General features: G+C 45.7%; 2 protein-coding genes across 7 annotated transcripts; both read right to left on the bottom strand.

Annotated features, from left to right (window-relative positions):
• Window positions 1–1,934: 1,934 nt before the first annotated feature.
• On the bottom strand, window positions 1,935–8,570 carry LOC125510876 (casein kinase 1-like protein HD16). Its single transcript, XM_048676155.1, has 17 exons — window positions 8,409–8,570; window positions 7,258–7,727; window positions 6,311–6,436; window positions 6,156–6,229; window positions 6,006–6,075; window positions 5,864–5,919; window positions 5,714–5,785; window positions 5,511–5,605; window positions 5,266–5,332; window positions 5,053–5,182; window positions 4,749–4,964; window positions 4,542–4,672; window positions 3,844–4,018; window positions 3,669–3,759; window positions 2,986–3,143; window positions 2,337–2,525; window positions 1,935–2,258 (listed from the first exon to the last, which is right to left on the bottom strand). Exons 2-17 carry the CDS (start codon window positions 7,672–7,674, stop codon window positions 2,199–2,201), a joined length of 2,127 nt encoding a protein of 708 aa, XP_048532112.1. The 5' UTR covers window positions 7,675–7,727; window positions 8,409–8,570; the 3' UTR covers window positions 1,935–2,198.
• A 1,021-nt stretch (window positions 8,571–9,591) lies between these two features.
• On the bottom strand, window positions 9,592–23,325 carry LOC125510875. Of its 6 annotated transcripts, XM_048676148.1 has the most exons (7): window positions 18,469–18,835; window positions 14,316–15,404; window positions 14,078–14,221; window positions 12,605–13,968; window positions 10,453–11,526; window positions 10,213–10,356; window positions 9,592–10,130 (listed from the first exon to the last, which is right to left on the bottom strand). In XM_048676148.1, the coding sequence occupies exons 1-4, from the start codon at window positions 18,556–18,558 to the stop codon at window positions 13,633–13,635; spliced, it is 1,659 nt and encodes a 552-aa protein (XP_048532105.1). In that variant the 5' UTR covers window positions 18,559–18,835; the 3' UTR covers window positions 9,592–10,130; window positions 10,213–10,356; window positions 10,453–11,526; window positions 12,605–13,632. The 6 variants fall into 6 exon arrangements, with proteins under 6 accessions (XP_048532105.1, XP_048532106.1, XP_048532109.1 ...); XM_048676149.1 differs by lacking the exon at window positions 10,453–11,526; XM_048676152.1 differs by lacking the exons at window positions 12,605–13,968; window positions 14,078–14,221; window positions 14,316–15,404; window positions 18,469–18,835 and adding an exon at window positions 23,111–23,320.
• Between the last annotated feature and the right edge of the window lie 2,779 nt (window positions 23,326–26,104).

The following is a 26,104-nucleotide window of genomic DNA, read 5'->3' as shown; positions in this document are numbered from 1 at the left end:
GATGATTTGCATGAAAAGGGAGTATGGGAGTTTAGGGATCCCAAACCTTAAAGAAGTGAATATGAGTCTCCTAGGCTCTTGGATTAAGAGATATATCCAGGGGGGTGGGAAACTCCGGAAACAAGTAATTGATGGCAAATACTCAAATACCTCCCCAAACATCTTCATGAGCTCCTCCACCAATGCTTCCACCTTCTGAAAAGGGGTCACATCTAATCAAAGCCATCAAATTTGGTTATAGATGGATGGTAGGGGGTGGGATTAAATTAGGTTTTGGGAATATACTTGCATTGGTACAACTCCCCTTGATGTGCAATACTGGTATCTTTACCTCATTTGCATGGAGAAGAATGTTAGTAGCAAAACTGTGTGGGATGGGGACAACCTTAAAAGTACCTTTTGGAAGTCCTTTACTCCCCAGGTGATGGAGAAGTGGTATGAATTGGTAGAAATAGGTAAGAGCATTACTTTCTCTGGTGATTCAAATGCCTTGATCTGGCGTTTGGAGAAGAATGGTGTTTATTCTACTAGCGCTTTCTATTCGGTTATTAATTTCCAGAGTGTGCAACCAGTTTACATTCCTGCGGTTTGGAAGCTGTCTAGTTTACATTCCTGCAGTTTGGAAGCTGTCTGTCCCTCTCATATTTTTCTCTGGCTGCTAGGACATAATAAATTAATGACTAAAAACAATTGCTCAAAAGACATATAGACAAAGGTAGAGAATGTCTCTTTTGTGCCTGTGATGAAAACATCACCCATTTATTCTTTAATTGTGTGGTTTCCTCTGCTATCTGGGAGGTTGTGCAAAGTTAATTCAAAAAGGCAGTGGGCGCCAATTATGAGTCAGTAGCTAGACTGTGGGTTTCTAACAAGAACTTCTCAAAAAGGGTAAGATTGGATATTTTGGCCGTGATTCTGATTCTGGAGCTGTACCATATCGGCAACATCTCCATTCTACTAGTTGAAATGACGTACAGGTCAAAATGTCCTAAGGATAGCACGGCGAACCCAACATAGGCTCTGTAAGACTGTAACAGACCACACACTAATCCCATTTCAGGCGCATGGGCATGGCACTATATAAAACCCAACTTAGGGCCTCTTTGATTCTTAGGATTTTGACAACGTAGGAATTGAAAAAGTATAGGATTGGAGTGGCATGCCCACTTAAATCCTATAGGATTAGCAATGAGGGTCTCTTTAATTCTTAGGATTTTGACAACGTAGGAATTGGAAAAGTATAGGATTGAAGTGGCATGCCCACTTGAATCCTATAGGATTAGCAATGAGTGTTTGACTGCACAGGAAAAACAAAGGAATTGTAAAAAGAGGTTAGAGTGGATGTTAGATTTCCTATGAAATGTAGTACAAAAGATTTCATAGAAAAAATTCTTATGGATTCAATCCTATGAATCAAAGGAGCAACATAGAAAAAAATCCTAAGGATTTCAATCCTTCAAAAATCTTATAAAATTCCTTTGAATCAAAGGAGCCCCGAGTGTTTGACTGCACAGGAAAAACAAAGGAATTGTAAAAAGAGGTTGGAGTGGATGTTAGATTTCCTATGAAATGTAGTACAAAAGATTCCATAGGAAAAATTCTTATGGGATTCAATCCTATGAATCAAAGGAGCAACATAGAAAAAAATCCTAAGGATTTCAATCCTTCAGAAATCCTATAAAATTCCTTTGAATCAAAGGAGCCCTTAGGTTACGTCCAGGTATGCTGTGTACCAAAACCTTTTGGAGTCAGTTACCAAAGGTTGCATCATGGATTGACAGCAACTGAATCATGATCCAGGTGTGCTGTGCTGTGTGCCAAACCTTTTGGAGTCAGTTAGCAAAAGTTGCATCATGGGATTGACAGCAACCTCTGCAGCTTCCTCACATAGGATATTGCTACAGGTGAGCTGCGAAAATGAGCAACAGCAAATCTGCCAATAATATGACCTTAGCTTATCAACAGGTTCATATCCATCCGATGAGGACTGATACAACAACACCAAGGATCTTCGCAAGATTCTTTACAATTAGAATAGCGTGCCGCCAACCAAAAGAGGCCGGGCCAGTGCCAGCGCCCAGCCAATTGCGCTCGAAACCTAGATAATAAGGTTGACGCGGAGTTTGTTCCGTCTCGAACTCTCTTCTGGCTCCAGTGGTAAAACTCGGGTGATTTCGCCGTCGAGCTCAAGTACGCCGTCAACACGCGGTTCGCCCGTAGCAGATTGAGGCGATGTACAGGTTCTTCGCCCACTTTTCCTGAAAATTTTCGGTTCCGAGGGTTGGGTTAGGTAAAGGCACTAATCAACACATGGTGGACAAAAATGCACGAGGTACCTTCACGTGGTTACTGGGGAAGGCAGAAGTTCGAAGGGTTTCCTGGGTCTCGTCCAGTGGCTTCCTCTTTGGTATGCTCAAGATAAAAGCAGCTTGGTCAGGTGTGCCTGCGGATGAAGTTATTCTGTAACCACTCTCCCATCGCCGATGGAGTCCTTCACTTGGATACAGAAAATCCAACTCTACAACCTGCAGGTTGCAACACAGATTCAGTTTCATCACTGGTCGGTCATGTGGCAACACCACACTGGCCACACCTTATGACCTATATGTAAGAAAATTCAGACTTGGCACAACTCTACATAATTACTCATCAAAACGGTACAGAACCCAGTTCTCCAAGGTTAACTGAAGCCAACCTTGAAGAGCAGCATATGCTTTTACAGTTACATATTTTACATGCAATGCTCAAATTGCTGGTTGTCAGATGTGAACCATCTAAATTTTCAAAAGAGTTTAGCTTGCAGAGATCTACAGAACTGAAAAGTAGACATATGTTAAGTATTGTTTTTCCTCTTTTTTATAACATATGCAGTCGTCAAATGTATGTTTAAACACATGAGAAATTATATACGTGAGGGACCACCAAATTCATGAAAATTATATTTTCAAATAATTTATCACAAAGAAGTACAGCATGTGTTTTGACCTGGTCAGAGTAGCCCGCATTCCTCGACATGACAACTCCCCAACGGTTCCCAGCAGTACCCATGGATGTTACATGAAAACCTTCTTTCCACTTTTTATTAATCCACTTATAAGGAAAAGATTCACTGACTTTGTATGACTGCTGTGTGTATGGAGTTCCTGTAATGATATCGAAGATCAGATTACATGTATAAATCACGGAAAAGGGAACAGCGGGCTATACAAAACATCAAGGATCTAGACAGTAGACAGATGCTGATAATTTGTTTAACTTCGTATGTAAATATTAAAAACAGAAAACTAGTAAAAATGTTTGCTCAGCGCTAGTTTATCAGAACAGTGACCAAGGACAGACTGATGTATCCTGTACCAACAATGCTGTGGCAACCTTGGTGGCTTGGAGGTTCTGCTAAATGTTAGTTTCCAGATAACTGCTCATTTTTAAAAGGGAACGACTGCACATACGATAAAATCAGGTATAAATTTGGTACAGATGATCTAATATAGTAATTTTCCTCACTCTGATCACAAGTTATGTGCTCAAACATTTATGTGATACATCAGTAAAAGCATACTAGTTCGTGTTATACGTATAGCAGTTCTCTCTCAAACGTGCGATCTTCACCAAAGGGAGCAGTTTCAACAAATGAGCAGCTGTCAAGAAAGAACAGGTAATTTACAAACCTTTGGACATCACAACCAATGAGCTTCCATTGGTTGCTCCAGCTATTGCTGTTATATAGAAGTTCTTTTCCCATTGCTCCATAATCCAATCCTATATAAAAAGTCATAAACAATATAGCATCAAGATTCTGGATTATCAAAATTCCAACTAGCGAGGACAGAGACCGTGGCGCACCTTGTGCAGGAAAATTTGTGAAAGCTCATACACTTGAGAACCAAACCCGGTCCCAGCGTCCATTATGAGAGCCCAAAAATTTGCTGAAGAAGCTACGCAACTAATGTACAAGCCATCTTCATTGCCTTTTTCAATATGCTGGTGCAACCTTGAATCGGCTACATTGTAGTGGTATCTGTAAAAAGGACAAATAACCAATACATCAATTTACGAAGGATGATAAATAATTGACCAATAAATATCTCAGGCTCAAGAAAGCAAGAGTAACCAAACAGGAGCTTCACAAGCTTAAATCATAATAAACACAAACCAAGCCCCTTCCATCACTAGAGCTACCATGAATGGTTCAGTTACAAAAATCAATAATAGTGTAATTCGAATCGCAGCTTTTACAAGGTAAATGACACTTCAAAGTGTGAGTTCACACTAAGAACGATCGCATGTTCAACATGAATCACCACAGCACAGTTGACTGCTGACTATGTGTCAGGAAGAGAGAGGGGAGGGTGTACTAGGCTAAGTTTGGCCAATAATGTGTGCAAGAGACAACTTATGTCAGTTTAAATGGTACCTGAATCACTAGAACAGGCCAATTTTTCAAGGGCAAGGAAATGAGAATTCATAGAAGAAATAATGTCTGGGCAAGCAGACATAAGAATGAAGAACTCTGCACTAAATTCATATTTTAAGACAATTACCGCTGCTTCATAGGCCGCCTAGCATTATAAACCGAAATCCATTGAGTTGCTGGGCTCCCCAACCGAACTTTCTTCTTAGGCTGTTCCTCTTCTTCAAGATTTACAACCATTCTTCCACGTTTCTGCCCAACCTACAATACATAAAACAGATGCATGATCAATTTTAATACAAAAAAAACGACGGAGCATAGGTACAGCAGAACAAACCTTTAGAGCACCATCAATTCTGATGGGTCTTGAAGCAGGCACTTCAATCAGACTATCAAAGAGAGAAATAAGTTTTGCATAATTTGGCTCTTCATCAAATTTCATATTAGTGACCATCTCAAGAAAATGTTTGAATGGAGGTGGACAGAAGCAACTCAGAACATCCGCAGAGGTAGCCATCTTCTTCTTACAAACAAGAAAGCTCTTGTTGTCTCCCTGCATTAATAAGCAATTAACATTAAAATGGGTTCAAGAGCAAACAGTAAATTATTAGTCAAACTCTTATGAGCGCATCTAAGGCTACCTGAAAGCCTTGCCAAGGTAATCTTCCTCTTATTAAAAAAATAAGGGTGTACGCTAGTGACTCCAAATCATCCCTTCTACTGCCTGTACGGCCTAAATGAGCATGGACACTAGCATATCTAATTGTTCCCCTGGAAATCATAAAAGGAAATAGGTTAGTTAATAGGTGAATAATTTTTAGTTTTGTACATAAAGAATATAGTATAGAACCAACCTAAAGATGTCTGGCCTCTGGTCATATTCAACATGCTGACTGGATGATGCTTTTTTCCACTTGGATGCTGCATAATTTAGATATTAACAGAACCACATGAAAAAGGTTATAGTGGCGCATAAAATGTGTCAAACCATCAACATCCTATTATGTAGCGATTCTTATGACTGAAGGCCACAGCTCACTGAAAATATGAAACTGGACATCTACATATAAAGATGAAACTGTCTTAAACAAGAACATACCTAAACCAAGATCAATTAGGAAAAGCTTCTTCTCATCAGGTGATCCAGGTTGACCAAGCAAAAAGTTTTCTGGCTTTACATCTCCATGGACAAAGCTGACAATAATAGGAAGCAGAAGAAGTGTTAATACCAACAAAGGATAGGAAAATGATGTCCATGGACTCCAGGATCATTGACAGAGACACATGGCTGTAGAAAATTACCCTTTGGAATGAAGCTTCTCAAGGATTGATATGGACTCAACGGCAATGCAAGCAACCATATGAGAAGACATCCTGTTTGGGATATTGGTGCTTTCAGCAAGGAGTAAGAAAAACATGCTGACAGGGTGAAAAGATTAGTAAGATACTCACGCCTGTCCCATTGAATTCCAAACATCCCAGAGGCTAGGACCCAGCATATCCATTACCTGAAATTTTGAAATGCAGGTTGAATTGACTATGAAGGATCATATTAAGAGGCAGTCTGGAGTTGCATAACTATAGTTGAACTCACAAGAATGTAGTAGTCTCCCTGGCGACCCTTGTAGTGGACTGATGGTATGCCATAACAACCATTGAGAGACCTGTCACAGAAAGTTTAGCATGCCATGCTCCACAGAAAATAACATAAATGTAAAAAGGGTGGATTATGTATAGTTCTTACTGATAAACCTGCCACTCAAACGGGGGGCCATAACTACATCCTTTGCTTCTTCGATGTTCAAGTTTGAGTGCAACCTAAAGCATATTAATCCATATAAGATTCAACTAGATCAAGGAGGACTCTAGTGTCCAACTGAGGCAGGTGAGAAAAGAAACCTCGTATGCATCTGGGCCCGTACGAGAAGCCCCACCAGTTATTCTTCTGCCAACATAGACCTGGCCAAATCCACCTTTACCCAACTTCCTATCAGTTATATATTCTGGAGAACCACCAACTTGAACCTGCAATAGTTAGATGTAACATTCAGATTTTTAGGAGCTTATATCATGTAAACAGAACTCTACTATACAAAACTGTATTGGTGGATCAGTAATAATATGACCACGAGAGCAAACTAAGCAGCACTAGAGAAAATGAGAAGCCTATTTTGGTCATTACATTATGGGAAAAGGAAACCCCATATATATGTACTATTCACAGCAAATTCATCAAATTAGGGAACTAAGGAAATGTGTGTCACTCTGCTATAATTAGCAATGACCGGTGGAAGACAAACATGCGGTGCTTTTCCCAGAGAGAGGGAGAAAGGAAGAGTATGAAAATTGATTTGGGTTTGCAGCCAAAACAACAATATTTCTGTATTTATGTTGATGTGAAATTAGTTTCTTCTTTTTAACTCCAACTGGCTTCTATTTCAATATCTTATTAGATGTTTGCTTTCTGCTACAAAACAAAACTACCATAATACAGCCACTCAGTCTTGACTACTCTCATGGAAGTATAAACACGATCTCTGATGCACATGCTTAGCTTTTCGCCGCATTCATTCTTTAGATGAACAACAATCAATTATTACTTATTACATCATGAGAAATTTTCTAGAAGGACACACTACTTGCCAAAGGAGAGATAGATAGGTATGCATGATACAACAAAAGAACAATGCATTTCCACATGATGGTACAAATATTACCAAACAAAGTTAACATCATTAGCAAGTAACATAACAAACATAGAGGAATGGGAAGAAATACTTGCACAATCAGTGTAGAAATAGGATAGCCGACGTAAACAAGTGCACGGGAAAAACAGGAAGTCATACCCTCTCAGGCACTGGCGTCGTCGTGGCTTCATCTTCCGCCGCTGCAAGTCTATCACCACTTGCACCTTCCATTTTGAAGTTGGCGGCCCTGTCAGCTACCTTGTTCAAACCAAGGTCCTGCTGGGCGGTGGCTGCAACTGCCTCTCCAACGATAGCTTCAGGGATGTCCTCGAAAGGCTGGTCAGTCAGATCAATAGCCTCGACCCTCTTTCCTCTAGCCTTTGGGGCTGGCCTTCCTCTTCCCGCGGCAGCTGCTTTCTTGTTGCCTCTGCCAGCCGCACCACCACCACCACGCCTCCCACCCCTCCCCCGGGGAGCTGGCAACACGGGAGCGGCTACCTGATCTGCAGCCTGGACGTCTTCAAGCCTGCTGGACCTCAGACAAGCTCTCCGAACACCACTTCGCAGCTCTGGCATTATCCGTCCATGCAACCCGGCCTGCCGTTACACCCCTCGGCGCTTCTGGCAATCTCCCCATGCACAAGAAACCAAACACAAAACAATGAATACAGGTAAAAGGAAACGGTGACAGGCAACCATACATATACACACGTAAAAATCTCAGCTCACAACTCGCTCCTTCACCATGCCTATGCAAACCAAACATGAGCAGCCGAGACAGACAGACAGATAGACAAACATCTGGGGAGGAATCAACGCAGGGGCTTGAGGCACTCCTAAAGACATGACTTGCGTTCCTAGCACCGCAGCCCTCTAGCCGGAATCGAATGCCACCACAGCCGCAAAAGGGAGCCGGGCGGGCATCTCCATCGCCCGATGCCTCCTCCCCCACAAGGGGATCTCCACCCACGGCGGAGAAAAATCCCGCCTTTGCAGCGGGGCTCCGGCCAATCGGGCGCCAAATCGGGCCCAGACGAGCCGCGGGCCGCCAATCCCACGCGGACCACGCATCGCTCCTAAATCCAACAAACAGCACGCGCCGTACGCGCCGTCCTAACCACGAGCCTAACACACAAAAGCCGCGCGCGAATCGGCCGCCGGAGGACGCATCGGGCCGGAGGGACCGCATCGGATCGCGGCCGGGAGCCCGCCGCGCGGCCCGATCGCGAGGAACGGCGCCGGCCGCCGCCGCCGGATTGGGAAAACCGGATAACCGTGCGAAATGGGGGAGGGGACGGCGGGAGGCTTACATCGGGGACGCCGGCGACGGACGGACGGAGGGGCGGTCGGCGGATGCGTCGGATGCGGATGCGCCGGCGGCGGCGCCTCGGGGGCCGTGCGGAGGGGAGGGAGGATGGGGCGCGCGACCGGGGGCCAGGAATTGTGGGGGGAGCGCTCCCGTCTCGGGCCTTTGTCCTGGAGGGTGTAGGTTGGGGGTGGTGGTGCTGGTGCTCGGTGTGCCGCAGCAGCTGACGCAGCTGGGGGTGGGGCCCGCAGCGGTCGCCGACGGGTGGGCCCGGGTGGCAGGGAGGGGGTGGGGGAGTGGGGGGCACCTGGCTGGACCTGGGAATGGCGTCGTTGCATGCGGGGGTGGATACAGCCTGCGCGCACCGCGGAGGTCTACACAGCATTTCGCCCGAGGTTTAAATTTACGGGGAGGGGGGGACGGCGGACGGATTTGCGTGGGCGGATTTTTAACGACTTTCTGGAAATGTTACGGGCACGTAGGAAGCGGTGAATTTCCGTGTGAATTTGAATGGATCCTTGGTTACTCCCTTCGTCTCAAAATAAATGACTCAACTTTACACTAACTTTGGAACGGAGGTGAGTACGTACCATGCAAGGAAGTGTGCAAACGTTTTTTCCTATGAATTTGAACTGGTGTCCTTGTGTTTTGGCTTTCTGCCGTTCTCTGTATCATGTTTCAGCGGGCAAAACTAAAGGAAGTGTAGAAGAAGGGGAAAAAAACTCGTCAAAACATGTTCAAAATGGGTAATATTTGAAAGCCCTCGCACAAGACAGGGGAATACGGAAACAAAACTTAATTTGAACTTTTACGAAATATTGAAACTCGAAAGCCAAAAGAAAAATGGGGTCGATGGCCCCGCACCTGTGTGCCATAAATCCTCTTTCGGTAAATATATAGACGGTGTTGAAACCTTATCCGTGTACAGTACTTACCATGTTTGTATCTTTTTTGGTTTTGAAATTTTGGCCATCTATATATGACCTTAAACCAGTGCTTGAGTCTCTAGGGTTCAGTTGTGATATCAGGTCCATCCAAGTTGTTGTTCTGGTCCAACAAGTAGCAGTAGTCAACAATATCAGGGATGCTGCAGATCTTTTTTGGTTCTATCAGAAAGGAGGAAAGAAAAAGAAAAATATCTTTTAGGCGCGCCCCAAGTGGTAATTTTGCCTAGTCAAGCCACACCATGAGCACCACGGAATCAATCATCTCAACAGCAGCTACATCCGTCCTTTGGATAATCGAGCAAAAGTAAAGCACAAGATACCCCATACAAACACATGTTGTTCAATATCTTTAGAGCCAGCATAACATAATCATTAGGCCCTGGCATACAGCTGCAAGCCCTACAGAACGGAAGGCTACCGGCACAGCGGACTTTTACCAAAAGTCATTCCAAAACTATTTTGAGATGCGGCGAACTGATCCCGTCTGTCAGTTCGTCGAGCACCTTCAATCTCTCGCACTCGTGCCACTCCCGGCGGCGGCGGACGATCTCCAGGCCGACGAGCTCCCGATCCTCATCATCGACAACGTGCCCGTCCAGCAGGTGGACGCGCTCCAGGATCGGCGATGCCTGGATGATCTGCTTCACAAAGCCTGTCTGCCAGGCCGCCCCGCCGAAGCCGATGACCACGAGTTCTTTCAGGTGATGGTGCTGCTGATGGTGTTCCACTTGCACATCTAGTGATCCTGCAGCACCCACCTTCCCTGAGTTGTTGACAAACTGCATTCAGATTGCAGAGTTTCAGAAATCTTTCAAACCCCAAAAAGTATTGTGCTTGAAAAAAAAAGTAGGGTAAACATACATGAACATGGAGTGACTCCAGGGCAGGTGCGGCAGCAAGTAGGGTGAGAATCCAGAATGTATCCCAGTTCATTGCCACGTTTGCAAATAATAGTTTCTTGAGATGATTAAGCTGGCTGCGAATGGCAGCAGGTTTAATCCACATCTGCATAAATGAAGTGATAATTAAGTACTATCTTATGTAGCGATGCGATGCTATGATCAATAAAAAAACAATATCATTTCAGGAATGGCTACTCACCTGACCCCCTCTTAATTGCAGAGCAAGGTACTCTAGCGGTGGCGGAATCCCTAAAAACAACTTGCTCAGTCCACATAAGGAACCATCCTTGGCATTATCTCCAGTTTGCAAGAAGTTCAAACTCACATGCCTAAGTCGAGGGACCTCGCCGTAGTGTAATTCGATTGGCTGACCGCGACAAGCAAATGCTTCAAGACAAGGCAGTGAAGTCAGATAGACTTGCCCAACATTGCAGTTGTCCAATTGCAGATTCTTTAACTTTGACTTAGGAACACGAATATGAAGAGAATCTCGGTTATGACCGGAATATTTCAGGCTCAAATCCACCAGCTGCACACAGTTTCTCAGAATATAACAAACGTGTGAAATATGCGAACATTCTTTGCGCAGAGTAAGTGCTGTGAGCCTCTGAAACGTCAAGGACTTGGGTGCATAATGATGATAACAATTGGATAGCACAAGTCGTTTCAATCGCACATTCTTGCATTCATCCAATAGCCGGAAGTCATAGCACCAGGAAGAGTTGTCAATGACAAGCTCCAAATCTTCAACGCCCCATCTGCCAATCGCTGATGTAACCCATTGATCATTGCAATTGCTCGTCCCAAAGGTTTGAAGCCTCAGCTTCTTGATAGACCGTTGCTGAACATTGGTGCGGGGCAGAAGGAACGCATTCACCTGTTTAACATAGCGTCGCATGGCCCAACGCTCATAACGTTGCAGGTGGGTAGTCAGCCGTTGGACTATCCACATCCAGTCATTGACGGCAAAGAATCGGTCTCTAAAAGCATGACTGCCGGCCAAGTTCAGTACGTTCTTCTCTGCCACATACCCTGCTTTAGCCTCCACCACCATTTGCTTCAGTCTGTGATAGCGTGGAGGGAGGATGTCATCAACGCCAAGGTCATAACATGTGTGCGAGTGTGCAGGAAGATCCCGCCATCTCTTCGAAAGGATAGTGGTGGTTATCGCCGTCCGTGCATCTAGCTTATTGACGATCATGATTAACATCTCATCGGGTAAGCTGCTGATCTTGTCCTCACAGAAACTGGTGTGTTCCTCACTCGGACGCATCTAGTTTTATTTTGGTGAGACATAAATGAAGAACAGTCAGGGAATTCCAAATAGCTTAAACAGATAACTGAGCAATTTGCCTTAAAAGTAACCATTAACAACATTACTAGTCAAAAATAGTGCACGAACTAGCAAAACAAATGGAAGAGTGCGTCCACCTATTCAACCTAAATATTAATGACACGAGCAGGCACAACAATTTTAAGAGCATATATGTATCATACTATATAGGTACTCCATTCTGCTGCAAAAGATGAACAGGAACAGGTGTTCTAGTTGCCACATTTTTTAACAATAAACTTATAGACTAAAAAGAGAGAAAATCAGTAGCAACATACACACAAAACTGCATTGTCTCTACCTACCACTGGGTTAGGAACGGCTTGTGGGATGGCTTACGGTTCAAATAAGCCTTAAGCTATCCCTAAGGCAAAGCTTCTATGTGGCTGCCAGGGGGGAGCCCCTCCCATTTCACGTGTGTAGCAGGAAGCCTCAAAAGAGAGGCTTCTCGAGCTTCTCCGTGCCACCCGCGCCCCCCGTCCCTCTCTGCTAGGAAATATGCCTCTGTTCTCATGTTCCTCTCCTTTTCACATTTCGCTTCTCAATTCCCCCCTTTCTAATTATCTTGTCAATTTCGTTGTATGGATGTATGCAAGAACAGTGCCATATCTCCGAGATTTACTTTGCATTACCATGGATCTCAGACTATTGCACTGCCGAAATGATTTGGTAGCTCTTGTTTTTCATGTGTCACTGTGATACAGTGTTTGTGTTGGCTCTTGGTTGATGTATATGGGTGTTTGAGACTTGACACGGTTACCAAATACTCCCAAATAAGCTCAATTGCTAGAAGCCACTCCAAACAGGTGGTTAAAAATAGAGATGCTTCTCCACGCCGCTGCTTACACGAGGCTCATTTGGACAGCTAGCTTATGCACAAGACCTAAGCTTACAGCACCAGTAGTACTGCTCAACAAACATGGAGCAATCCTCCAGAAATAAACAGCTCCTTCTTCCTCTTGGTTGTAACGGATGCAAAACATTCAGCGGAAATCGCGAGGATGGGTGCCGTACGTACCCGTTTCTGGGGTGGGTGGGCGGCGGCGGTCCGGAGGTCGGAGGCCTTCCTGAGCCGGCGGTAGCGCGGAGGATCTGCGCACGTGTCCATCGGATCCGGGGGCCGGTGTCGACTGGCCGGCCGGCCGGTCGGCGCGGAGTGGGCGGCGGCGGCGGATTCGCGGGGAGGCAATGGGGTGCGGGGCTGATTCAGGAGGGCTGACGGGACGAATCCGACTCCGACGCTGCCGAGCCGCCGTCGACTCACTCAGCCCAACCAGATCTTACAGAGGGAGTACTAGATAGTGTGTAATTTTTTTTAAAAAAAAACATGTAGATAGTGTGGAATCGGTTATTCGCATAAATCTGAACCGGTGTCTTTGTGTTTGGACTTTTTGTCATTCTTTGTATCAAGTTTCAACAGATGAAACCTAACAAAGTTTTAAAAGAAAATCATCGAAACATATTCAAAATGAGTCGTATTTGAAAGCCCTCGTCGCAAGAAAGACGAATATAAAAGCAAAACTTAATTTGAAATTTCAGTTCAACAGATACAAAAATATTGAAAATGGAAAGGCAAAAGAAAAATGGGTCCATGCACTGCACCTGCGTGCCACAAATCCCCTCTCGATAAACATATAGATGGTGTTGAACATTACCGTGTACTCCCTCCATAAAGAAGAGTAAGAGCGTTTAGATCAATACTTTAGTGATCTAAATGCTCTTATATTTCTTTACAAAAGAATGCTGCAGATCTTTTTTGGTTCTATCAAAAAGGAGGAGAAGAAAGAAAAATATCTTTTAGGCGCGTCCAAGTGGTAATTTTGCCTAGTCAAGCCACACAATGAACACCATGGAATCAATCATCTCAACAGCAGCTACACCCGTCCGTCCTTTGGATAATCGAGCAAAAGTAAAGCACAAGATACTCCATACAAACACATGTTGTTCTATCTTTAGAGCCAGCATAACATAATCATTAGGCCCTGGCATACAGCTGCAAGTCCTACAGAACGGAAGGCTACAGGCACAGCGGACTTTTACCAAAAGTCATTCCAAAACTATTTCGAGATGCGGCGAATATTTGATCCCGTCTGTGAGATCCTCCAGCACCTCCAATCTCTCGCACTCGTGCCACTCCCGGCGGCGGCGCACGATGTCCAGGCCGACGAGCTCCCGATCTTCGTCCTCCACGACGTGCCCGTCCAGCAGGTGGACGCGCTCCAGGATTGGTGACGCCCGCATGATCCGCTTCACAAAGCCGGTCTGCCACGCCACACCGTCGAAGCCGATGACCATGAGTTCTTTCAGGTGATGGTGCTGCTGATGGTGCTCCACTTGCACATCCAGTGATCCAGCAGTTGCCTTCTCTGACTTGCTGTCAAACTGCATTCAGAATTCTTGGTTTCAGGAATCTCTCAAAACCACCCCCCCCCCCCCCCCCCCCCCACCCAAAAAAAGTACTGTGCTTGACAAAATCGTAGGATGAATGTACATGAACATGGAGCGACTCCAAGGCAGGTGCGGCAGCAAGTAGGTGGAGAATCCAGAATGTATCCCAGTTCATTGGCACATTTGCAATGAATAGTTTCTTGAGATGATTAAGCTGGCTGCGAATGGCGGTTAGTTCAATCCACATCTGCATAAATGAAGTGATAATTTAGTGCTGTCTTATGTACCGATGCAATGTTATGACCAATAAGAAAGAGATCATTTCAGGAAAAGCTACTTACCTGACGCCCTCTTAACTGCAGAACAAGGTACTCTAGCGGTGGCGGCTCCCCTAAAAAGAATTTGCTTATTTGATATGTCCTGTCGCTACCGGAGGAATCATCCTTGCCGTCATCTCTAGTTTGCAAGAAGTTCAGACTCACATGCCTAAGTCGAGGCACCACGCCATAGTGTAGTATAATTGGCTGACCACCACAAGCAAATGTTTCAAGATAAGGCACCAAACCCAGGTAGACACCCACAGTGTTGTAGTTGTCCAATTGCAGACTCTTTAACTTTGAGTTAGGAACAAAGATATGAAAAGCAGGTTGGCGACAACTAAAATCTTTCAGCCTCAAATCCACCAGCTGCACACAGTTTCTCAGAATATCATCAACGCGTGACATACGTGAACTTTCTTTGCAGAGAGTGAGTGATGTGAGCCTCTGAAACGTCAAGGAGTAGGGTGCAACAAAATGATAACAATTGGATAGCACAAGCCGTTTCAGCCGCACATTTTTGCATCCATCCAACAGACGGAAGTCATAGAGCCAGCAAGAGTTGTCAATGACAAGCTCCAAATCTTCAACGCCCCATCTGCCAATCGCTTGCGTAATCCATTGATCAGTGAAATAGCTCGTCCCACAGGCTTGAAGCCTCAGCTTCTGGATAGACCGTGGCTGAACATTGTTGGGAGCCAGAAGGAATGCATTCACCCGTTTAACATAGCGTCGCATGGCCGAACGCTCATAACGTTGCAGGATGGGTGTTAGCAGACGGACTTTCCACTTCCAGTCTTTGAAGGAATATAACTGGTCTCTAGAAGCATCACTGTCATCCGACTTCAGTGCATTCTTCTTTGCCTCGTACCCTGCCTCAGCCTCCACCACAATTTGCTTCAGTCTGTGGTACCGTGGAGGGAGAATGTCATCAACCGTAAGGTCATAACATGTGTGTGAGTGTGTATAGAGATCCCGCCATCGCTTCGAAAGGATAGTGGTGTTTGTCGCTGTCCGTGCATCTAGCTTGTCGATGATCAAGATTAACATCTCGTCAGGTAAGCTGCTGATCTTGTCCTCACAGCAACTGTTGTGCTCCTCGCCCGGGCGTATCTAGTTTTGTTTTGGTGAGAAATAAATGAAATAGAAGTCAGGGAATTCCAAATAACTAAGTATTGACAACATTCCTAGTAAATTTCAGTGCATGAACAAGCAAAACACATGAAAGAGTGACTCCACCTAAACAACGTAAATCCGCCAAGAGAAGTCCTGCGCGAGAGAACGTGCTCCTAGCCATCCCGTCTTTTTTGACCGTCCGATTGAGCGACTCTGACTGCAAATCAAGGGTGCATGCTGCCTCTCGTGCGGGCCACCAAAGCCTCATTATAAGTTATAACCCTGAAAACCTCGGTTGGAGGGCATGGCCCATTCCCCACTACGCCTATCCTAATATACGCCGCCTCACCCCCCCCATCCCCCCCCCCCCCCCCCCCCCCCCCCCCCCCCCCAACACCTCCCTCCCGAGTGAGATGCTGCCGCTGCCTCCATTCCCGGCCGACTCCGGCCTTCTACCGCGCCGCCCTCCACCGACGCAGCTCCGTCTTACCTCCCTCCTTCACCTCCCAGCACCGCCTCGCCGTTCCGCCATCGCGTGCGGCCCTGCAGCTAACCCTGAACGCGATGGTTCCCGGGGTGACGGCTCCATGGACACCGGCGCAGCATCCCGCACCTCCAGCTGGCTCCTCCATCGCCTTGGGTGACACTGCAGTCGCTGGCCAGCGCGGACCTCAAATATCCCGGCATCAAGCCTCCTCCGTTTCCAAGCTCGGGCGACCCAAGCTACTCCTCCCCGTCTCAAGCAGGCAAGCGACTTGCCCAGGGTATGCTTCAGTGTTTCACTCCAGCTTGGTCATGTATATTGAGGATTAGAACATGATCGCGAGTGTGTACGAATTTGGTATGGAGAACTCAATTTTCTTTTGGGAATCTAGGAGCAGAGTCTGTTTGTACAATTAGGACCTGCCGCTTGCTTTCTAGGATTAGGTAGGTTCGTTCAGATCTTTGATCCTGTTTGGGGGGACAGGAAATTCACAATTTGCAACGAATGCTCTGGAAGAAGCATTTTTCTACTTTGAGTACCCGCCATCATATTGTCTTACACATGAGAATTAGTGAGAGGAAGGTTCTTTGAATGTAATTTGTCTCAACGCAATTAGTAGGCAAGCAGCTCCTGCTACATGAGTTTCATACTCCAGTCTAAATATGCTCTCAGTAAAAGGTACGCACCCAGATCAACTTATGATTTGTATTTCTGTATCCCTGGTTCCACACTCTGTAACTTTTATTACTTTTCAAAAATTAGGCATGCCAGTCAAGGTTCTCTTATTATCTGTAGGCATTTTTCATGTTATTTTTCCAAAAACACACTTAACTGTCACCTCAGTGTTAGTAATTAGGAAGAATTTTTGTGATCCTCTAATCTAATTGTTACCTACTGCCATTTGTGCAGCATTCATATGCTAGCCTACATGAATAGAAATGGATGAGCATCCACATGTTTTACATATGCATGTTTTTGCAGGGAGACAGTAGGTATTTTCCTTTGTTCTGCTATGCTTGAACATAAGATTCTGAAAACTAATCATTTCATCATATTTACATTGGTGACATGCAGTTGGTGTTTTACTCATCCCGAAAATGTAATTGTATGACACACAATTTTAGTCATCTGTAATATGTTGTGGAAATATTACAGTCATAGTACTACTGGAATATTTCTAGACATACATGGACTGCATATGTGAAGATGAATTTCCATTCCCCTGTTCCCTGCCTCTATGGATGCTTAGAATGCTTAGGCAGCAAGCATGTTGGGCAGGATTGTAATGCCCAGTTTCCAAAACAAAACAAAGAAACCTCATAACCATTGCATTGTGATTGTTAAGAATGTAAGCAAAAGAAAGAATGCATGTGTTCATCCTATGCACTTGGTAATTTGCTGCTAGTTTCAAATTGTTTCTGTGTCTATCTTTTGCAAATGTAATCCTGAGCATTGGAAAATTTAAGGTCTTATCCGGTGATTATGCTGAGGATAACTATGACCTGTACGACAATGAACTGGAATTAATTCACTTGTGTCCAGAACGAGGATGGCGACAGCAACGACAATTATGACCTGTACGACGGCTCCGACGATACTTGGTAAGAAGCAGACCCGCCTTGGCCTGGTGCTCTCAGGTGAGAACGGCCCTTAGTCTATTGTATTTGTACACTGCTGGGAACTCTAAATGTTTTTTCTTAAAAACAAGTGTATTCTTAGTAAGATCCTAAAAAGGAAAAGGAACAAAAAAATATTACAGTAGCTTACTTCTCTGTTGGTATCCAGTAGGTTATATGCATCTCAAAAGAAATCGTGGATACACTTGACTTCATTAGATAGCCTCTAAAATGAAGTCATGGTTTTTTCATATGTAGTAATTCTGAATGTATAGATCTTTATTTTTACAGACAGAGATGGAAGTATGTGACTATAATATTCATCTTCTGCACTCTCTTCTACCCAATCAAACCATGTCTTTTGCATGTTTGATTGTAGCATCAATAGTTTACTGCTTTAAAGGATGGTCACATAATCACCGAACAGGTTTTAGACGTTGCTTATGTCACAATTGTTGTTGTGTGATTCACCCAGGAATTTTGTGTTGATATATGTAACTGTGCGCGCCTGATTAGACTTTATCCATGACTGCAGGAATTGGGGCTTTGTTGGTGCTGGACTGCGAGGTCACTTGCTCAGCTGGCTCACAGATGCTAATTTCACATGGCCGAACCAGCCAAGTCTGCAGGTACAAGGCATGGCCAAACCAAGCAACGAAACCATCAATCCAGCCGCTGCCCAGCAGGGACTGGTAATGACAGGAGCAGGCGCAACAATTTCAAGAGCATGTATGCACTATGCTAATACATAGGCACTCCATTATGCTGCAAAAGATGGACAGGAACATGTGTTCTAGCTGTGCCCAATTTTAAACACAAACTGAGAGATTAAATAGTAAAAAAAAAAATCTGTAGCAGAATACACACCAAACTGTTTTTCCCCTACCTACAGCTCAACAAACACGGAGCAATCACAGGGAAACTATTCAACGAAAATGACAGGGATGAGCACCGTACTTACCCGTTTCGGGTGTGGGTAGGCGGGGGCGGTGCGGAGATCGGAGGCCTTCCTGAGCCGGCGGTGGCGTGGAGGATCTGCGCCCGTGTCCATCGGATCCGAGGCGCGGTGGCGGCCGACCGGAGGCCTTCCTGAGGCAGCGGTGGCGGTGGATCCGATGCTGCCGAGCGCCGACTACTGCGCGCCATCGCCGCCGCGATGGGCGTGGATTCGCTTTCGCCGGCTCGCATCAGTTTCATGTTCCATGCCTGCGCCTAGGGCTTCACGACGGCACGAGAGCTTTTTTTTTTTAGACACGACGGCACGAGAGGTTGAGGAACTCCGGCGACGACGCACTCGATTTTGCAGCTGGGCCAGCCCATCCGAACAGCCACCCAAGCCCCAACCACCTCGCTTTGACTGAAGCGAGAGTTGGTTAAGTGGACAGTGGTATCCCCAATCCATCAGGATTCAAATCCTGGTGCTCGCATTATTCCTGAATTTATTTCAGGATTTCCGGCGATGCGTTTTCAGTGGGAGGAGACGTTTTCGTCGATGACGAGGCGCCTACGGTGACTTCGTAAATCTCAAGATGATATGCCGGCTCAGTCTCTCGGAGGTGCTCATACGGGTAGGGTGTGCGTGTGTGCGTTTATAGGGGTGAGTGTATGCGCGTGTATATGAGCGCTTGTGTCTGTACTGATGCTCAAAAAAAACCTCGCTTTGATTGACCGCCTGGGCGGCATACCTGGCCAAACGGGCCGGCCCGGCACGGCACGGCACGGCCCGGCCTGTGCTAATCGTGCCTGGCCCGGCACGGGCTGCCATGGCACGTTTAATAGCCGGGTCGTGCCGTGCCGGCCCACGGGCGCCGCTCCTTGGCCCAGGCACCGCCTGATTAGTAAACGGGCCGGCCCGATGGCCCGTTTAGCACGTTGGGCTGCATATATTTAGCTTGGGCTGTTTTTTAGGCCTATTGGACTATATTTTAGGTATATATATATAAAAAAAATCTGACAATTATATATAAAAAAGTAAACAGGCCGTGCCGTGCCGGCCCGCGTGCCCAGACTCCAGGCCCAGGCACGGCCCAAGGCATGCCGCGTGCCGAGCACGGCCCGTTTAGCCCGTGCTATGCCTGGCCCATAGCGGGCCGTGCCGGCGTGCTCGCGGGCTGGCCTGTTTGGCCCGGCCCGTTTGGCCAGCTATACTGGGCGGTAGCAGACCTGGTCCCCCGCTGCTCTCTGATGGGTCGCAAGTCGAGGCATAGCGTGACACAGGAATACGGAGCATATTCAGAAATTATTTACCCTCAAAAAAAAATTCCAGGAATTATTTGGGATATTTATGAATATCTCAGATTGAGCGAACTTAAGATATGGAAATAAGGAAGGTGTTTGATTGAGAATGCTCAAATATTTTGAACATTACTACTCCCTCCGTTCGTTTTTATAAGGCGTTTCAGATAACTGAGTTTGAACTGTTTAGTATACTGTCTGAATTTACTAAAACATCTTATATAAGTGAACAGAGGGAGTATCAAAGTTTCTCCACCCCAAGTGGTTTGGAATCTCAAAAAACACTTGGGTGATTTTTGAGGATTTTTTTAGAGAAAATAAATATTTTAACCATATAAATACAATTTATTCCCTTTTAGAGAATGATTTATAATAAATACGTATATATCTTTTAAAAATATTTTTTGAATGGATAGTGTATGTAATACACCTCATAAATGACTTTTAATGAATTGATATTTTCTTGGAAAATAAATACTTTTAGTTCAAACCTCTATTTTCAGGGTTCTAGAATAATAAAAAGGGTTCATTTGCTTTTGGCAAAGGATATAATACGAAAAAAAATGGGGCTCTAACCACATGGTGATTGAAAGGGTTTACAGGCTCTGATCACCAATATCAAGGATTCTTGTGAGCTTTTTGGTTCTTTCAAAAAGGAAGGGAAAAAATATCTTTTAGGCGTACAAGTGGTGATTTCAAGCCACACCATGAGCAGCCACGGAATCAATCATCTCAACAGCTAGCTACATCAATCCTTGGATAATCAAGCAAAAGGAAAGCACAAGATACCCAATACAAACACATGTTCTTTCTTCCAAGCCAGCATAACATAATCATTAGGCCCTGGCATACACCTACAAGTCCTACAGAACGGAAGGCCACCGCACAGCAACACTCTTACCAAAAGTCATTCCAAAACTATTTTGGGATGCAGCGAACTGCTCCCGTCTGTCAGTTCGTCGAGCACCTCCAATCTCTCGCACTCGTGCCACTCCCGGCGGCGGCGGACAATCTCCAGGCCGACGAGTTCCTGTTCTTCATCCTCTACGACGTGCCCGTCCAGCAGGTGGACGTGCTCCAGGATCGGCGATGCCTGCATGATCCGCTTCACAAAGCCTGTCTGCCACGCCACCCCGTTGAAGCCAACGACCATGAGTTCTTTCAGGTGATAGTGGTGGTGATGGTGTTCCGCTTGCACATCTAGTAATCCTGAAGCACTCGCCTTCTCTGAGTCAAACTGCATTCAGATTGCAGAGTTTCAGAAATCTTTCAAACCCCAAAAAGTACTGTGTTTGAAAAAACACGCTGGATAAACATACATGAACATGGAGCGACTCCAATGCAGGTGCGGCAGCAAGTAGGGTGAGAATCCAGAATGTACCCCAGTTCATTGCCACGTTTGCAATGAATAGTTTCTTGAGATGATTAAGCTGGCTGCGAATGGCAACAGGTTTAATCCACATCTGCATTAAACAAAGTGATAATTAAGTACTATCTTATGTAGCGGTGTGATGCTATGATCAATAAAAGAACAATTCATATCAGAAATGGCTACTCACCTGACCCCCTCTTAATTGCAGAGCAAGGTACTCTAGTGGTTGCGGAATCCCTAAAAACAACTTGCCTAGTCGACATAAGGAACCATCCTTGCCATTATCTCCCGTTTGCAAGAAGTTCAAACTCACATGCCTAAGTCGAGGGACCTCGCCGTAGTGTAATTCGATTGGCTGACCGCGACAAGCAAATGCTTCAAGACAAGGCAGTGAAGTCAGATAGACTTGCCCAACGTTGCAGTTGTCCAATTGGAGATTCTTTAACTTTGACTTAGGAACACGAATATGAAGAGGATCTTGGTTATAATCGGAATGTTTCAGGCTCAAATCCACCAGCTGCACGCAGTTTCTAAGAATATAACAAACGTGTGAAATATGTTCTTTGCACAGAGTAAGTGCTGTGAGCCTCTGAAATGTCGAGGACTTGGGTGCATCATGATGATAACAATTGGATAGCACAAGTCGTTTCAATTGCACATTCTTGCATTCATCCAATAGCCGGAAGTCATAGCGCCAGGAAGAGTTGTCAATGACAAGCTCCAAATCTTCAACGCCCCATTTGCCAATCGCTGACGTAATCCACTGATCAATGCAATTGCTCGTCCCAAAGGTTTGAAGCCTCAGCTTCTGGATAGACCGTTGCTGAACATTGGTGGGGGGAAGAAGGAACGCGTTCACCCGTTTAACATAGCGTCGCATGGCCCAACGCTCATAACGTTGCAGGTGAGTTGTCAGCCGTCGGACTCTCCACATCCAGTCATTGACGGCAAAGAATCGGTCTCTAAAAGCATGACTACCGGCCAACTTCAGTGCATTCTTCTCTGCCACATACCCTGCCTTAGCCTCCACCACCATTTGCTTCAGTTTGTGGTAGCGTGGAGGGAGGATGTCATCAACACCAAGGTCATAACATGTGTGCGAGTGTGCAGGAAGATCCCGCCATCGCTTCGAAAGGATAGTGGTGGTTATCGCCGTCCGTGCATCTAGCTTATCGATGATCATGATTAACATCTCGTCCGGTAAGCTGCTGATCTTGTCCTCACAGCAACTGTCCTGTTCCTCACTCGGACGGATCTAGTTTTTGTTTTGGTGAGACATAAATGAAAAACAGTCAGGGAATTCCAAATAGTTTGAGCAGATAACTGAGCAAGATGCCTTATAAGTAGGCATTAACAACATTACTAGTAAAAAAAAGTGCATGAACAAGCAAAACATATGAAAGAGTGTGGCCACCTAAACAATCTAAATAATGACATTAGCAAGCGCAACAATTTTAAGAGCATATATGTACTATACTACTCCGTCCTTACCATAATATATCACGTTTTAGAAGTTCAAGTCATATAGGAGTATTACAGTACAGAGGGAGTATATAGGCACTCCATTCTGCTGCAAAAGATGGACAGGAACAGGTGTTCTAGTTGCCCAATTTTTTAATAATAAACTGGGAGATTGAAAAGAGAGAAAATCAGTAGCAAAATACACACTAAACTGCATTGTCTGTACCTACCTCTGGGTTAGGAACGGCTTGGGGTATGGCTTATGGTCCAAATAAGCCTTAAGCTATCCCTAAGGCAAAGCTTGTAGGTGGGTGCCAGGGGGAGCCCCTCCCATTTCATGTGTGTAGCACGAAGCCTCAAAAGAGAGGCTATCTTATGCACAAGCTGAAGCTATCCCTAACCTAGCCTGCAGCACCAGTAGTACTGCTCGACAAACATGGAGCAATCCTCCAGAAATAAACAGCTCCTTCTTCCTCTTGGTTGTAACGGATGCAAAACATTCAGCAGAAATCGCGAGGATGGACGCCGTACGTACCCGTTTCTGGGGTGGGTGGGCGGCGGCGGTGCGGAGGTCGGAGGCCTTCCTGAGCCGGCGGTAGCGCGGAGGATCTGCGCCCGTGTCCATCGGATCCGGGGGGCGGTGTCGACTGGCGGCGGCGGCGGCGGCGGATTCACGGGGAGGCAATGGGGTGCGGGGCTGATTCAGGAGGGCCGACGCTGCCGAGCGCCCTTTGGCCAGCTCACATCAGTGACAGTCTTCAGTCGATTTTGGGCCGTTTGTTGCGTGCAAATATTGTCGGGCCTGAGGAGAAACGCTATGCAACTCGAGCCCACTCGGTGCCGCTAGCCCTACAAATTGTGGTTTCACTTTCCTGAAAAAAAAACATTCCTCAAAAAAAAAGTATAATGTTTCACTCACCTCCCTTAATCTTCTTCACACAACCAATTCTGATATACACAATGGTGCTTCGATTCGAAATAAGTTCTACACGAAAAAAGTGCAGACCCGCGTTATGGTTTCACTTGGACGGTCGGTAACTAATTTCATGGACTGTAACTGTTCAATTTCATGTCAATGTTGGAGGGGTTTTAGACGACCTTCGGCAAATTCTATGCACCCGGTCAACCCTTCGAAATTTCCTTTTGACCACTAGCTTCATCATGATGTTGCACATGATTTTCATATTGCGAGTTTTCTGTTTTGATGATCATAGACGAGTAGGTTTACATCCCCTACTGGACTGCACAAATGTGTGCATGTTATGAATCGATGAATTTTAAAAAAAATCCTCGTGCTTGGTCAACCATTTGAAATTTTATTTGACCACCAGCTTAATCTCGCCGGTTTCACACAACTTTCATGTTGTACGTTTTCTGTTTCAATGACCGTAAACGAATAGATCTATTTCTTCTAGTTGACCACACAAACATGTTCATGCCTGCATGTTATGAACCGGTGAATTTTGGCAAAAGCAATTCACCCCTCGATTGACCGTTTGAATTTTTTTTTGACCACTAGCTTTATCTCATAGTTTCACACAACTTACGTATTATACTTTTTTGTTTTGACCGACGTAGACGAGTAGATCTACGTCTTCCTAGTGACTTTACAAACATGTCATATCTGGGTGAAAAATGATTCGCGTCTGGTTGATTTTGACATTTTGTGACAGTTGAATGGGTATCCTAGGACTGCCACACTTTCTTCTACCTTGAGCTGACCCTTCTCTTCTTCCTTCAGCACCCCGCTTCCACGTGAGATAAGTTCATCACGTGAATAATAGATGAGATAGCAAATGCTTGTTACCAAATAACTGCGTGTGTGTGTGTGTGTTTCTCAATTAGGCTTCATAGGACGCAGGTGACCAAATAAATTGCACAACATGATTTTTACCCTATATCTACTTAGGGCATCTCCAAGGCGAGCCCGCAAAGCGCCCGCGGAAGCCATCTAACGCGGGCATGTATCGGTCCGCGGGGAAGTCTGGACGCGATTTCTCCCGCAAATCGAAGACAAAAATGGGGGAGCTTTGTGGGAGTCCGGATACGCGAAACGTAGGAATTCGACACCCCCGGCCAACACAAAACCCTCCCCGGACCCCGCGACTCCATCCTCCTCATTTTCTCTCCTTCTTTCTTTCTCTCTTACCTTCGCCGCTCCACCATCTCGGCCACCAGGCCACACCCCTGCCGGAACTCTACGTCTCTATCACCTCCAGCGCTCCAGCAGGGCTCCACCCCGCTTCTCCTCCGTCTCTGTTCAATCCCTGTCCTCCGACCGCCCCGCCAGGTACCATCCACTACTACTATTCTCACCATGCCTGGCAACTGTTCGATGAATCCCTGGAGCTAAAAACAGTTGCCCCTTCGTCTTTCTAGCAAAGGATTCCGATTTGGACTACATATATGAGCAGTATGTTGAGTCGGACGAGGAGGAGTACTCCGATGAGACGATGATGATGCAGTCGGTCCTTGAAGACGTGAAGCGTGCGAAGGAGCATGTTCTCAATTTCAAGGAATCGATCAAGGGTCATCGGGTGCTCAACCACAACAGGGTGTGTGGCCATTTGACACTGATGGCTGGCTACTTTGCCCCCCGATGCACTTTCCGCTGACCATTTTCGCCGGCGTTTTCGGATGCGCAAGACTGTCTTCAATTGTTCGTACCATGGTGTCCGGTCCTAGGATGACTATTTCATCCTGAAGAAGGACGTTGTGGGAACGATTGGCTTCTCTGGTTACCAAAAGTGCACGGCCGCACTCCGGATGCTTGCATATGGCACGGTCGCTGATCCGTGGGACGAGTACCTACGGATGACTGAGAGCACTTGCGGAGATGCCATGGTTAGGTTTGCAACTGTCGTGGTGGAGGTGTTCGGACCTCAGTACCTGAGAGAACCAACCATGGTAGACACCGAGAGGCTCTTGGCAATCTCAAAAGCAAGAGGATGGCCAGGTTTGCTTGGATCTCTTGACTGCATGCGCTGGAAATGGAAGAACTACCTAAAGGCTTTACAAGGGCAATATCAGGGTCATGTTAAGAAGCCCTCCGTCATTCTTGAAGCAATTGCATCACATGATCTTTGAATTTGGCACGCTTTCTTTGGCATGCCCGGGTCTCACAATGACATCGATGTGCTACAATGATTGCTGTTGTTTGCGAGGCTGAAGGAAAAGCTCCTCCTTGCCACTACACTGTCAATGGACATGAGTACAACATGGGCTACTATCTGGTTGATGGTATCTATCCCCCATGGACTAACTATGTCAGCACCATCTCAAACCCAGTTGGCCAGAAAAAGGCTCATTTTGCCCAAAGACAAGAAGCAGCTAGGAAGGATGTCGAGAGGGCATTTGGAGTTTTGCAGGCCCGTTTTGCAGTTGTTTGTGGACCTGCTAAACAATGGGTCCGGAAACCTTGTGGGAGGTGATGACATGTTGTGTGATCATGCACAACATGATTGTCGAGGATGAGGGTGACAATAATGCCGCAGCTCTGAAATTTGAGACCATGGGTGATTCTACCCAA

The sequence above is a fragment of the Triticum urartu genome, chromosome 5 (assembly GCF_003073215.2).
Source record: "Triticum urartu cultivar G1812 chromosome 5, Tu2.1, whole genome shotgun sequence".
Lineage (NCBI taxonomy): Eukaryota > Viridiplantae > Streptophyta > Magnoliopsida > Poales > Poaceae > Triticum > Triticum urartu.
This window is presented reverse-complemented; position numbering and strand designations above follow the sequence as displayed.

What these genes read in the sequence shown, in the direction of transcription:
- LOC125510875 (XM_048676148.1), bottom strand. Translation starts at nt 18,558, where the DNA reads ATGGACACGGGCGCAGATCCTCCACGCCACCGCCGGCTCAGGAAGGCC. An exon ending in CCTACCCACACCCGAAACGG is followed by an intron (nt 15,405 to 18,468) that starts GTAAGTACGGTG and finishes AAACAAAACTAG; the next exon opens with ATACGCCCGGGCGAGGAGCA. An exon ending in TGCAGTTAAGAGGGCGTCAG is followed by an intron (nt 14,222 to 14,315) that starts GTAAGTAGCTTT and finishes TCATTTATGCAG; the next exon opens with ATGTGGATTGAACTAACCGC.
- LOC125510876 (XM_048676155.1), bottom strand. Translation starts at nt 7,674, where the DNA reads ATGCCAGAGCTGCGAAGTGGTGTTCGGAGAGCTTGTCTGAGGTCCAGC. An exon ending in CGGGCCCAGATGCATACGAG is followed by an intron (nt 6,230 to 6,310) that starts GTTTCTTTTCTC and finishes AATATGCTTTAG; the next exon opens with GTTGCACTCAAACTTGAACA. An exon ending in AGGCGGCCTATGAAGCAGCG is followed by an intron (nt 4,019 to 4,541) that starts GTAATTGTCTTA and finishes TCCTTTTTACAG; the next exon opens with ATACCACTACAATGTAGCCG.